This window comes from Malus sylvestris, chromosome 15 (genome assembly GCF_916048215.2).
Source record: "Malus sylvestris chromosome 15, drMalSylv7.2, whole genome shotgun sequence".
NCBI classification, from domain to species: domain Eukaryota; kingdom Viridiplantae; phylum Streptophyta; class Magnoliopsida; order Rosales; family Rosaceae; genus Malus; species Malus sylvestris.
In genome coordinates, this window is record NC_062274.1 from 5,076,126 (window position 1) to 5,089,315 (window position 13,190).

Here is a 13,190-nt window from a genome sequence, read left to right on the forward strand (position 1 = left end):
CCTCCATTAGTTAGCTCATGGGTTAAAATTTGAAACAATTCAGCAGAAGATTTGATCTCAGTGAACAATATCTGTAAAAAATCTCGAATCTCACAATATTGGGTAAGTTATGAAACCTGCAGCCCAAAATCTCATAATATTATATTTTTTTGAATTATGAAACCTGCAACCCAAACAGCTCTCAGTGTAGTTAGCTGTGGCATTATTGTCCTTGAGATTCTAACTTTGGACGAGGATGGTTGGGGACATGCAGAAGTGCGTCAAAAGTTCTATATAAAAAAATTGCAGCTACGACACGTTGTATTTGCTAAGTGTTAGTGGCAGAAAAATAGATACGACGAGATGATGCTGGAAGGAGGAAGAGGTCCGAAGGCTTTTTATTTAAAATGAGGCTCAAGCTATCCTGGTGCAGAGTTTATATGGGTGTCGAGATAAATTAATATGGCACTATACTAAACATGGTAGATATTCAGTTAAAAGTGGATATGAGTTAGCACAAAGTATGGAGAGGAATGGGGAATTAGGGAGACGGGGAGATGGGGAATCAAGCACTGAAGGTGTCCGAGATAAGGTGTGGAATGATATTGTTTAGATCAAAATTGTCCTCATACACTCGTTCTGATTCCTCGGGTGTCAAACCACGATAAAATGAATCCTGATTGACAAGGACGACGACGTCATGATCGTGAAGCTGTTCAGCTGTTGGATGACCAAATCACGGACCATCATCTCACTGGAAATCTGCCGAAATGCCAATGTGTAAGGGTTGGCGAGGTTGGAAACGATGGAACCGCGGAAGTAGAAGATCGGTAAGCGTGGGTGGAAGACGAAAAGAAGGCGGAGAGGAGAGGAGGCTGCCAAGTCGGATCCCCGAAAGAAGTGATGCTAGTTTCTCCATCACGTAGACGTAGTCAATCGTAGTCGTCCTCGGGGCATGATGGTTTTCCACACTCTCTCTCAGTCTTTCTCGTTTTCGCTCTTTATCTGGTTTTACGTTTTGGAATGGAAAGTCCCTGAAGATCAGGTTCCTTGTTCAAATTTCTTGCTCTAATTTATTTATTTATTTAATTCAACAAGCCTTATATATATTATCATTCTACAAACACATTTACTATCTAATTTTGGTTCATGTTGTGACTACTTACCTGAAGCCCAACCCCAAGTTCTCAGACTCGGGACGAGATGGTCGGAGACACCAACATGTGGAGGTGCCTCGTCGGAGTAAGGGCATAATTAATGGTTCTGTCCAAAAAAAGGTTGCTATGACACGTTGCATTTACTAAATGTTTAGTGGCAGAAAAATCTTCCTCGACATTTATGCGAAAACCCGCGCACCGTATGCTCTCTATGTGCTACATGGGACCCGCCCTTGTCTACTCTCTGCAAATTTAGATCATGTATTAGGTCAGCATACTTGTTTTTTCTTTGGCATTTGCTATCTAGCTCCCTGTTCACTCATGAGTCATGCTACAACATTATCCATAAAAATGTTATTTTATAGAAAATCTTGTTCTTCTGTGTTTAATCTTTGGACCTGGATTGTCTGCCCTTCCATTTCGGTGTTCTTCCGTGCTCTCTTATTTTGTGTGGTCACGGTTAAGCCACGTCAACATTTTATATTATTTTTTATAAAAATAATAAAACAAAAAGAAATAATAATATAAAATGTTGACGTGGCTTAACCGTGACCACACAAACAGGAGAGCACGAGGAGGGCACCGAAATGGGAGGGCAGACAATCCAAGTCCTTAATCTTTATGGTTTACCTTCAAAACTTTAACTTTACTGTTCAACATATGTCGAAAAGGTAGTTGAAAGTCTTAAGAAAATCATTCCAATATATTCTTGGAAGTGGTTGACAATGAACTAACACACCCTGATCCGGAGGATCCAGGTGTGCTGGCCGTCACGTGGGCGTGATGTAACCATAAGCACGACACGGAAGCGTAATAACAACAGAAATTCAAACCAAACTCAACATAACCACATACGGACATAACCGGACAAGTTTACAAGTAAACACATAAGTTCAGAGCATAGGTTATCTGCAGTCAAGTAGGACTAAAATAAGAATACATCACCCTCAGGTGAGTCCTACATGTCCCAAATCTGTCAGAAAGCCGGAAAGGACCTCGTGAGCCAACCACCGCTAAACTAGAACCCGGAGACAATTCAACATTGAACTCTACATCTCCGCCCGACAACAATCCAGGTAATTCCTCAGGGAAAACATCAAGAAAATGTCTAACCACCTTTACATTTTCCAAAATACTAAAAGCAACTCATTTAGCACCAAACGAGCTAAGTATCCTTGGCAGCCTTTCAATAACAATATCTTTGCTCTCACAGCATAAATGATGGCCTAACTCAATCCACTTTGCTCAATCACAAAGGTAACCTTTGATAATCCATATTGGCAAGATTATAACCTAACTAATCTGTGCTTAAAATCACATCGAAATCCACAATGTCTAACGGAATAAGATCAGCGGACATAATCACGCCCTCAACCATCACTGGACACCCCAGATACACACTATCCACAATACATTTATCTCCTCTAGGGAAGTTGTTTAAAGAATTGTTTAAGAAAAGTTCATTCCCCCGGCATATTGTGACGGCCAGCATGCCCTCCTTCGGGACGGGGTGTGTCAGTTTAAATCTTCCGATAATTACTCAATCATGATTAGCCCTCTACACAATAATTTTTCATCTGTGCTGAAAGTAGGTTGCAAATATGAATTGAATAGATTTATGTTAAAAATGTTATCATGTGATGTTACCATCAAACTAATAGATTTTTATAAGTTGTCTAATTTTGCACCGTTAGATCGCTATCTGAATTTTTCTCTCTTGTCAGCTAATTCCAAGAATGGCTTGACATGGACAAAAGCTAGTTGTATATATTGCTCCATATCTTTCTCTCCTTTACTTTTCTTCTACCTTCTATTTTGAGATATCTATGTGAGAGCGAAAGATTGATCCTCTTTCTCCCTTACCATATAGCCAGGTAGCATGCTAGTTTCCCAAAATAGAAAAGGAAAGGAGCAAATATTAATTTTTCGTTCTTTTCTACATAGTTAAATATGGGGAGAGTGAAGCTTCAGATCAAGAGGATTGAGAATACGACCAAATAGGCAAGTCACTTTCTCGAAAAGAAGAAACGGGCTGATCAAGAAAGCCTATGAAATAGCTAGTTTAATTATTTAGCACTCAGATTCATCTTTATATGCTAATATATCAAGGAAATATTGTTATTCTTTTTGGTCATTTGTTTTTTGTTTGATGGTATTGAAGCCTTGAAGAGATTCTTGCACGGTATAATAATCTTCCTGGGAATGAACGAGGACGGTAAGCAGATATAGACCATCATTATGGTTGTGATCACATTCGATTCGGTGCATGTAATCTTTCTTGTGTTTGTTTTGATGCATGGCTTTTCTTACTTATGGAATTATAAAGTCAACATAATCAAGAGGTAAGTAAGCAGCACTTACTATGTTACATATATTATTCCAAGAATATGTATATATATGTTTTTTAATTAGGAAAATAATTTTTACACTCTTTTGGTTTTCGTGCACACCCTGTTTATTTCTAACAATTGAGTCGAATACATAAATAGAAAATTAATGGACAGGAACAAACATGAGTAAAAAAAAAAAGAGAAAATGTTTGCAGAAAATCATTTCCTTTCATCAATTATTATCTTTATCTCTTTTAGATTTTTATTGAAATGATGATTAAATGTGCAGTTTCTCCAACGCGTTCTTGGTAAATTGTGGAAGGAAGCTAATCAAACCTATCAAGCAACCAGGTTTTGGTTACTTGTCTATCTTTTACTAAATCTCCTGGGCAAATGATCTGCTAAATCTAATTATTTGTACGTTGAGCAAAAGTTGATGAGATCTATTTGTAAAGGTGATTAATTGTTGCTATGATTTCATGTAGTCGATGGAGGCAGTCCGATGAGCAGTACTGATTCGGATCAACTGGAGGTACCTTATGAAAGAGAATTATTAGTTTTTCATATTCAAGCATGCACATACAAGTTGATTGACACGGCTTCATACATACTTTGTTTAAATCACAATTTATAAATTAATTACAGGAGATTAAACAAGAAATTATATGCTGCAAGTCACGATTGGAAGAAATGGAAAATCGACTAAGGTGATACTATATAATATACAAAACCCTAAATCCTATAGTGGCACATGTCTCCGATCACCGATAAATTACTATATATAATTAGCATGCATCCTATGTATGCATTCCTCTTATATACGAAGTGTCGACTGCTGGACCTTTCAAGGCGATGGTCTCTCTGAAATCAGGACATTGCATGAGGCTGGCTGAGTACCGGGAGCAGATCCTTGAGGAAATTTTAAAACGTTTGCGCGTGCACAAGGTATGTTACAGAATATAGAACTATAGTTGGTATGCTCTTTAGCTCAACTACATCTGTTCTGTTATACTGCGTATGTCGATTATATTAATTTCAGCTGAATTTTGTAATTGATGACATTATTTTATGGTAAAAACATGTACAGCAAGTTCTAGAGGAGTATGATTCTTCTGCTACAATACTACAGGTGTGTACAAAGATTTCTAAAGTAGCATTTGTTGTGTGTACTTTATTTTTAGGGATGTGATATCCACACACCCTATTTTACTTCTCACACACCTTTTTAATTTTCGACCGTCAGATTGGATGAATTAAAGAAGATCAACGGACATAAATTATCAATGGGTGTGTGAGAAATAAAATAGGGTGTGTGAGAAGTAAAATAGGGTGTGTGGATAGCACACCCCTATTTTTATAGTAATGTCCTAACTTTATACGGATTGGAGAAACTTTTATGCATATTGAGGACATCAACATGTGATGTTAGTTTTATACGTGGTAAAATATTAGTGAACGACAGACTTATCCTTTGTGCAAATACATATATTATAATTTAAATAAAATAATAACATCACGTGGTGGTGTTCTGATCCACTGAAAAATTAGTTACTCGATAATTATAAGAGCATATACTTTTTTTTTTTTTTTGTGAACGAGATAATATATTATCCGGACAAAGATGCCAAAGATACAAAGAAGCCTACCCGAAGGCAAAAGCAAATAACAGAAACTAGAGCAACTAGAGAGAAGTAGTACAAGGAGGTACAAACGACACCGCATCTAATGCTAAGTGTCACGTCTCATACTACCAAGAAGAGATTAAGGGGGACAAGAAAGACCATCATTACACAGAACATGCACAAGGGAGCATGGGGGTCTGGTGACCCAAACATTATCACATACCTCCCTACTTTGCCGCGACGCCAAAAGATCCGCAGCCATATTGGCCGATCTTGGAACCCAAGACCGGCGGCAGTCATTAAAAGCCTCCCCCATTCCTTTGTTCTGCGCTAGAATTGGGAAAGCTTTCCTTTTCAGTTCTGTCGCTGGTCTTGGATGCCAAGAACAGCCAATGGAGCCGCGGATTTCCTTGCGTCGCGGGGTTTTCAAGAGATGGGTTCTCGGGTTTGGGTTGACAGGCCCCCATCTTCTTTGGTTCTTGTTTTGAATAAGGATGGTCTTCCTTGCCCTCCTTAATTTTGTTTTGGTGGTGTTGGGGGTGACGCTCTTTGCTGGAGTGTCTGTGTGTTGGATCCCCTCTCATCGCTTTCTGTGTTGTCTGCCTCTGTGGTGTTAGCCTCCTGGTAGGCTTTTTTGTTCTGGTTGTTTGTCTTTCTTTTCAAAAAAAAATTGGGAAAGCTTCCCAACTGCCCATCATAGCCAAATCTCGAAGACAAGAAATAGATTCTAGAGAGTCAGATTCCAGATGACATAATTCCATCCCATATTTCTTCCTAACTCACACCCATGCAGCACAGGCAATGCTTCCGCCACAGCCGCAGTAGAGGCCGTCACCTTATATCTGACCGCTGCCACAAACCTGCCCACTTCATCCCGAGCCACCACACACACAAAAAGTATACATGCCGACAAGGAAATAACATAAAACTATTCATTATTTAATATTTTGAACTGTGTATATATGCAGCTACCGACAGCAACAAGAAATATAGATGAACTTGTTACAGGAAGTCCACACAATATTCTAGTTGATTGGCATCCACATGGAGATCCACAAGTTCAGATTCTAAACTTCTTGAATTCAAATGGCTTTCTTCCCCTAAGGGACTAAGGTGATAAATCAATTATATATTTTACTGGCCAAAGATGGTATATATGTTTATATATATCATTACAGCTATATAGAGGTTAATAAAAACTTATTAGTTTCATTTTAGTCAAATTAATGATTTTTTTTTTCTTGGTAAGGATTAGAGATCAGCCAGCTGAAAGTAGAAAAAATTGAAAAAATTGAAAAAATAAATAAATTTATTGGAAGGGAACGAACCCTTTCCTGCAGCTTCTTCAGGGGAACGAGGACTATATGTCGCCACAGTTCAATCCACCGCAAACCATCTTGCAAGAATTATCAAAGAGACGGGCCACATGGTTCACTTTGAGTACAACATCTTAATTGGAGTGAAGTTAGGATATTTAAACTCTTCTTTTATCAGATATACGATCGATGTTGGATATTACACAGCCCTTCATGTAGGAACCAATTAATGGGTCACACGTGGAAGATCCACATATCGACAACCACGTGGAGCTAAGGAGAGTCACTCTACACTCGGGGCCAAGGGACCCACCATCATCGTGCGTGGTCAAGGAGACCCACGCATCACGTGGCAATACGAGCCCGCTCATTGGCTCTGATACCAAGTAGAATTATCAAATAGTCGACCATATGATCCACTTCTAACAACACTAATATTGTCTCCAATTTGGTAATTACCACTTGCATAATCCGTCAGGTGTAGGGTATTATCATAAGAGACATCAATATTAGTTGGAGTGAAGTTAGGATATTTAAACAAGATACTTAAACTCTTCTTTTTTCATATATATGGTCAATGTGAGATATTGTAACACTATATACTGTAGTTACTACTCGCATGTTGGATGTCTCTAGAAAGAACTGTTTATGAATCCGTAATGAACTTTTAGTCTTTTACCTTGTTTGCTATCATGCTATAATAGTAATGCATCCTTGACGTTTTAGATAAAAGACTAGTTTTAATTAAGAAACGATGTAAGTAGTGGATTGCGCCTTGATGATTAGGCTTTTTATCTTTAACCCATTATATCTCGTGTTTAAACTCTTTGTTTTCGTTTACTATAGATTAGTGTTAGCGTAGAATGTTGTTGAACTAAAATTAAAAAAAAATTGATGGTGTGCGATGTCTCTATTTCTTTTTTCTTTCATGAAGAAAATTTGTATTGACAAGAAAACAAGTTTTGAAGACTCGAAGTATTAAGAGTCTGGTCCCTGAGATTTGTATAACTCATTACTTTGTTCCTTAACATTTCAAATCAATAAAAATGGTCCCTAAGATTGTTCACCATCTATCATTTTGGTCATTCCGTTAAAAACTCTATTAAGTGTTCCAGTTCTCTTGGCCGGAAGTTTGGGCAATTTTCAAAGCTTCGTAACTCAATCATTTCTTAACCAAATTCGACCCATAATACATCAAAATGAAGATAGAAAAGTGTAAAATAAGATTATACCTATTTGGAAGCCCAATGGCTGCCGGAGATGTCCGTAAAATAGCCTCAAAGTTGACTGGTCCGAGGGAAAACTGAAAAACTCACCGGAAACTGGGTAAACTTTAAACGTTCATAACTTCTTCAATACACAACGAAAACAAGTGATTCAAAAATGAAAATCATACTTCTCGATGAGACAAAGAGAATGATACCTTTTTTTGCATGGCTAACTTGCCGTGGTTTGGCCGGAAAACGGCTCGAAAGTGGCTAACTCTGATGGTATAAGATCAAATCCATATTACCCTTGGAGTTCCGCAAAGAGCAAAAAACAAATTCAACGTACGGATTTTTCCATTTCCACAGATTTCCTCAGTTTTCCATTTGTTCTTGTGCATTCAATCATAATATTTGTGAGTGTGGACTTGGCAAGCATTGAAAACAAAAAAGAAGTGAACAACCTTCTTTCTTCCTTTGAGATGCTAAAAGTCCAAATTAGCATACATTTTAAAAAGACCGCAACAAGATTTTTAAATCGAAAAGTCAATTGGCGTGAATTGGAATTCATCACTTTGATATCAAAATTAATAGCGAAAACAAATTACCTTTTAGTTGATTATTAAATAACTTTTGACATCAAACAGTGTTTGACATTATCAAATGGAGAGAAAACTTCAAAATATGTCAAAGTGTCATATAAGTCGTCAAATTTAAACTTTATATTTAAAATTTGATATCTTTTTAAAGATATTATGAAACTCATCTGCAACCAGTCGACTAGAGGTATCTTCTTCTTCTTAAAACTTCTACGATGTCTACTGAAATTCATCCTTATAAACAATAGTCGATCTGAAATTCATCCATATAAACATTTATTTGCACAACTAACACATCAGATAAACCCCTAAATTTGCATATTCTACACTATTGATGATTAAAGATTCCTCTTTGTAAAACTATCTAGATTCATCTATAGCATATGAACGAGTTTTGAAGACTTGACTCGTGAAGCGCGCAGCAAAGATAATTTGGCCAAACCATGACCTACTACGACTATCTCTATCATTTAATTACAAGGTTGGAAAGAATCCCAATAATCAACTGCTACTAGAGTTTAAACTCTAAACGTTATGCTTTGTAATTTTGCTATTTTTCACTATCACACATTCGTGTTTAAATCTGACTTTTAAATAAAATGTGTGCATAAATCATTTCCCTATAATTAACTTGTACCACAAAGTAAATTTTCAATACATCATTTGACGAACAAGGTTTAAGATTCAGCGCATCAAATCATTTGGACCCAGTCAAGCACGTCCAGCAAAGACAAATTGTCAAAATAAAGATCCATCTTCTTCAATCAATGAAATCCCACTTGACTATATATGCACTGACTAAGAAAATAATCCTTCCCCATACTATAGGCCTGACTAGTGAGGTTTGTTTCACGGTTCGTAAGTCGTCCATCTGTTTTCATGCATTTCAATAAATATTTTCACCCTAATTATGATTAGCAATTAAACCCATATGGAAATTTTACCCTTCCTGTATCATAGATACAAGTAACATATAATTTCCATTTCCTGTATTATATATACACATATATATATATATATATATGTGTGTGTGTGTGTGTTTGATAAAAATAATAGGCAGATCTTTTTCATATATAAAAACCCTTTGTACAATCACTTATTTTGCATCAAATAATATTTTTGAATTTGCTTATGTGGAACCTAGTCAATGAGTTTTATTCAAGTAAAAAAATTATGTTGGGTTTTACATTAAGAAACTTGTATTTCAAGGGCTAAAGTTATATTTTATTGATTTTTTAGAGAGAATTTTCATATAAAAATTTACAATATTAACAGTTTCGATCATAAATACAATTTTTTGATAACGAAGCACGAATTATTCTGCGAAAGAACTCCTTCTCATCATTTGAGAGACCAAGCTATTTCCTCGACTAATTAGTTGACTAACAATGCTTTCCCTCCCCTATAAACCCCATCTTGTAGTTCCAAATCGAAAAGCAAAACACAAAGCCAAGAGATGGATTTCCACTTCCATCTATTGCCACAACTTTCCACATTTTCTATTCTTCTGATATGCTTTTTTGTGACCATAGAGTCAGTAATTCCAAGCATTTCCACAGACAAAGAGGCCTTGATCTCATTCAAATCAACGGCCAATCTCCCTCCATATTTCTGGGACCAAAGCTCATCCCCCTGCACCAACTGGACTGGAGTTGTATGCAACAAACATGGCAAGAGAGTCATTGCTCTTGACCTCTCAGGCTTGGGACTCACAGGCTCCATAAGCCCTCACATTGGTAACCTCTCCTTCCTCCATTCCCTCCAACTCCATAACAACAAATTAACCGGAACAATTCCCACTCAAATTTTCAACCTGTTTCGCTTGAGGTCACTCAACGTAAGCTCCAACACCCTACGAGGTTCACTTCCACCAAACATAACCCAATTGATGGCACTCGAAATACTTGACTTGTCCTCAAACAACATCACAGGAATCCTCCCGCAAAACCTTGGACAGTTGAAAAATCTCCAAGTCCTGAATTTGGCACGAAACAATTTTTTCGGTCCGATCCCACCATCGATTAGCAACCTTTCATCCACCCTCACAAATTTGAATCTAGGTACAAACAGACTCAGTGGTACTATACCTAGTGAATTAGGTCACCTCCATAAGCTCAAAGAACTCGACCTCGCCGTTAACCAACTCACCGGGACCATTGCCTCATCCATATACAACATTTCCTCTCTAGTTTTGTTCACTGTGGCTTCAAACCATCTGTGGGGTCAGATTCCTAGCAATATTGGTGACACACTTCCAAATCTTTTGTACTTCAGGAATTGTATCAATCAATTCACAGGAAAAATTCCTCCTTCTCTACACAACATCTCTGGACTTCGATCAATTCGCATGTCTAACAACTTTCTTGAAGGAACAGTTCCACCAGGCCTCGGAAATCTTCCCTTCCTGGAAATGTACAACATTGGCTTCAATCGGATAGTTAGCTACGGTGACAATGGTCTTAATTTCATTACTACTTTGACAAACAGCAGTCGCTTAAGTTGGCTTGCCATTGATGAAAATCGGCTGGAAGGCCTAATTCCAGAGTCCATTGGCAACCTCTCCAAGGTTCTGTCAAAATTGTACATGGGAGGGAATCGAATTTACGGTAACATACCTGCCTCAATTAGTCAACTCAGTAGTTTAACTTTGCTAAATGTGAGCTACAATTCAATTTCTGGTGAAATCCCATCAGAAATTGGGCAGCTGAAAGAGTTGCAAATGCTTGGTTTAGCAAGAAATAAATTGTCTGGCACAATTCCAAACTCCTTAGGTAATATCATGAAATTGAACCATATTGATTTATCTGGAAACTATTTTGTTGGCCATATACCCCCTTCATTTTCAAACTTCCAGAAATTGCTTTCCATAGACTTATCTAACAATTCGCTCAACGGAAGCATTTCCGGAGAAATATTTCTAAACCTTCCTAGTTTGAGCACTATTCTCAATCTGTCTAACAATTTCCTGAGTGGAGCTTTGCCTGAAGAATTAGGATCTCTAGCAAGTGTTGCCACTATTGACCTCTCTAGCAACCAGTTTTCGGGGTTGATTCCCAGCTCAATTGGAAAGTGTACAAGCTTGGAAGGATTGTTCATGGCCAGAAACAAACTTTCAGGCCCCCTTCCAAATGCTCTTGGAGAAATGAGAGGTCTTGAGATTTTAGACCTCTCCTCGAACCAACTATCAGGCTTTATTCCTGATAAACTTCAAGACCTACGTGTCCTTCGATACTTGAACCTCTCATTTAATAACTTAGAAGGAGTGATTCCAAATGGTGGAGTTTTTAAAAATATCTCTAGTGTCCATCTTGAAGGCAACCCTAAGCTATGCATGCATTTCCCATGTGTGAAACGTAGGAGAAAGGTACTTGTTCGAGTTCTTATCACTACTGTTGCCTTGGCAACGTTGGCAACATGTATTACAGTTGGTCTTTTGCTACGTTTTAGAAAAAGAAGAGGCTCAGGCGGCAAAGCAACAGAAACTAATTCTGGTTTGCTACTAAAAGGGCAACATCAAATGGTCAGTTACGAAGAGCTACGTGGGGCAACTGGGAATTTCAACCCCGAAAATTTGATTGGAACAGGGAGCTTTGGGGCTGTATACAAAGGTCTTTTGAGAGAAGGAACTGAGGTTGCAGTGAAGGTGCTTGATATGAAAATGACAGCATCTTGGAAGAGTTTTATGGCAGAGTGCGAAGCATTGAGGAGCGTGAGGCACCGGAATCTTGTTAAACTGATCACCTCTTGCTCCAGCTTGGACTTTAAAAACATGGAGTTTCTTGCTTTGGTTTACGAGTTTTTGAGTAATGGGAGCTTGGAAGATTGGATTAGAGGCAAGAGAAAAAATGCAGATGGAGATGGGTTGAACATTTTTGAGAGACTAAATGTGGCCATTGATGTGGCGTGTGGATTGGATTATCTGCATCATGACTGCGAAGTTCCGGTTGTGCACTGCGATTTAAAGCCGAGCAACATTCTTTTGGATGGAGATATGAATGCAAAGATCGGAGATTTCGGGCTGGCGAAGCTGCTGATGGAGAGTACAGTGATTGCGCAACAGTCACTTAGCTCCACACATGTCCTGAAGGGTTCTATAGGATACATACCCCCTGGTTAGTACTAATTACACAGTTCTGAACTATTTCTCACTTGAAAGAATGTTTATTTATTTTTCAATATGCCATATGATACATGTCAATCATTGGTCGATTTTCGTGATAAGTAACACTTCGTACCAGTTAATCACGGGTGTCAAGTAAATTTGCTTGCTTTTTAATATACTAACTTGGAGAATGAATACCACACTGTAGAGTATGGTATCCACCAGAAACCCTCGACAGCGGGTGATGCATACAGTTTCGGTGTAGTGTTGTTACAGCTCTTCACCGGGAAAAGCCCCACCCATGAAAGTTTCACAGGAGATCAAAGCATCATCACATGGGTGCAGTCAGCCTTCCCTCACGACGTGATCAAAGTGCTAGATTCCGAGCTGCTAGACGATCTCATCATCACAGAAGTAGAACATAATTGCCTCATCTCAATCATTGAGGTTGGCCTCTCTTGCACGTGTGCTTCTCGCGACGGACGCATAAGCTTGAGGGACGCCCTTCACAAATTGGAAACTGCCAGAAAGACCCTTCTCAGCGCAAAGAGTGCCAAGCATCAATATTAACAACAATTGCAAGTTTATGTACTGATTATGTTGGAAAATAATAGTATTTGGGTTATTATTCGGGTTTTCTTTTAAGATTAGTTTTGGGTCTAGCCTATTAGTATTAGGGTTATGTTATAAATATAATGTCATGTAACTATAGAAAATAAGTTAGTCACAATGTGGTCGTATCGGTGATTTGTAGTCATCTCTCTCGTTTCAATTAATAAAGTTATATTATGTCTGTTTGTTATGTATATTCTGATTTTCAACTGATTATTGGTGATTTTATAATTTCAAATGCAATAAAATTAAAAGAAGGAAAACAATG

The 13,190-nt window shown here is 37.9% G+C and overlaps 1 protein-coding gene across 2 annotated transcripts; it reads left to right on the plus strand.

Moving 5' to 3' along the window:
• The first annotated feature begins 9,640 nt into the window (after window positions 1–9,640).
• On the plus strand, window positions 9,641–13,116 carry LOC126601183 (receptor kinase-like protein Xa21). Of its 2 annotated transcripts, none has more exons than XM_050267859.1 (2): window positions 9,641–12,320; window positions 12,519–13,116. In XM_050267859.1, exons 1-2 carry the CDS (start codon window positions 9,665–9,667, stop codon window positions 12,878–12,880), a joined length of 3,018 nt encoding a protein of 1,005 aa, XP_050123816.1. In that variant the 5' UTR covers window positions 9,641–9,664; the 3' UTR covers window positions 12,881–13,116. The 2 variants fall into 2 exon arrangements, with proteins under 2 accessions (XP_050123816.1, XP_050123817.1); XM_050267860.1 differs by having other exon boundaries at window positions 12,587–12,765.
• The last annotated feature ends 74 nt before the right edge of the window (window positions 13,117–13,190 follow it).

What these genes read in the sequence shown, in the direction of transcription:
- LOC126601183 (XM_050267859.1), top strand. Translation starts at nt 9,665, where the DNA reads ATGGATTTCCACTTCCATCTATTGCCACAACTTTCCACATTTTCTATT. An exon ending in TATAGGATACATACCCCCTG is followed by an intron (nt 12,321 to 12,518) that starts GTTAGTACTAAT and finishes ACCACACTGTAG; the next exon opens with AGTATGGTATCCACCAGAAA.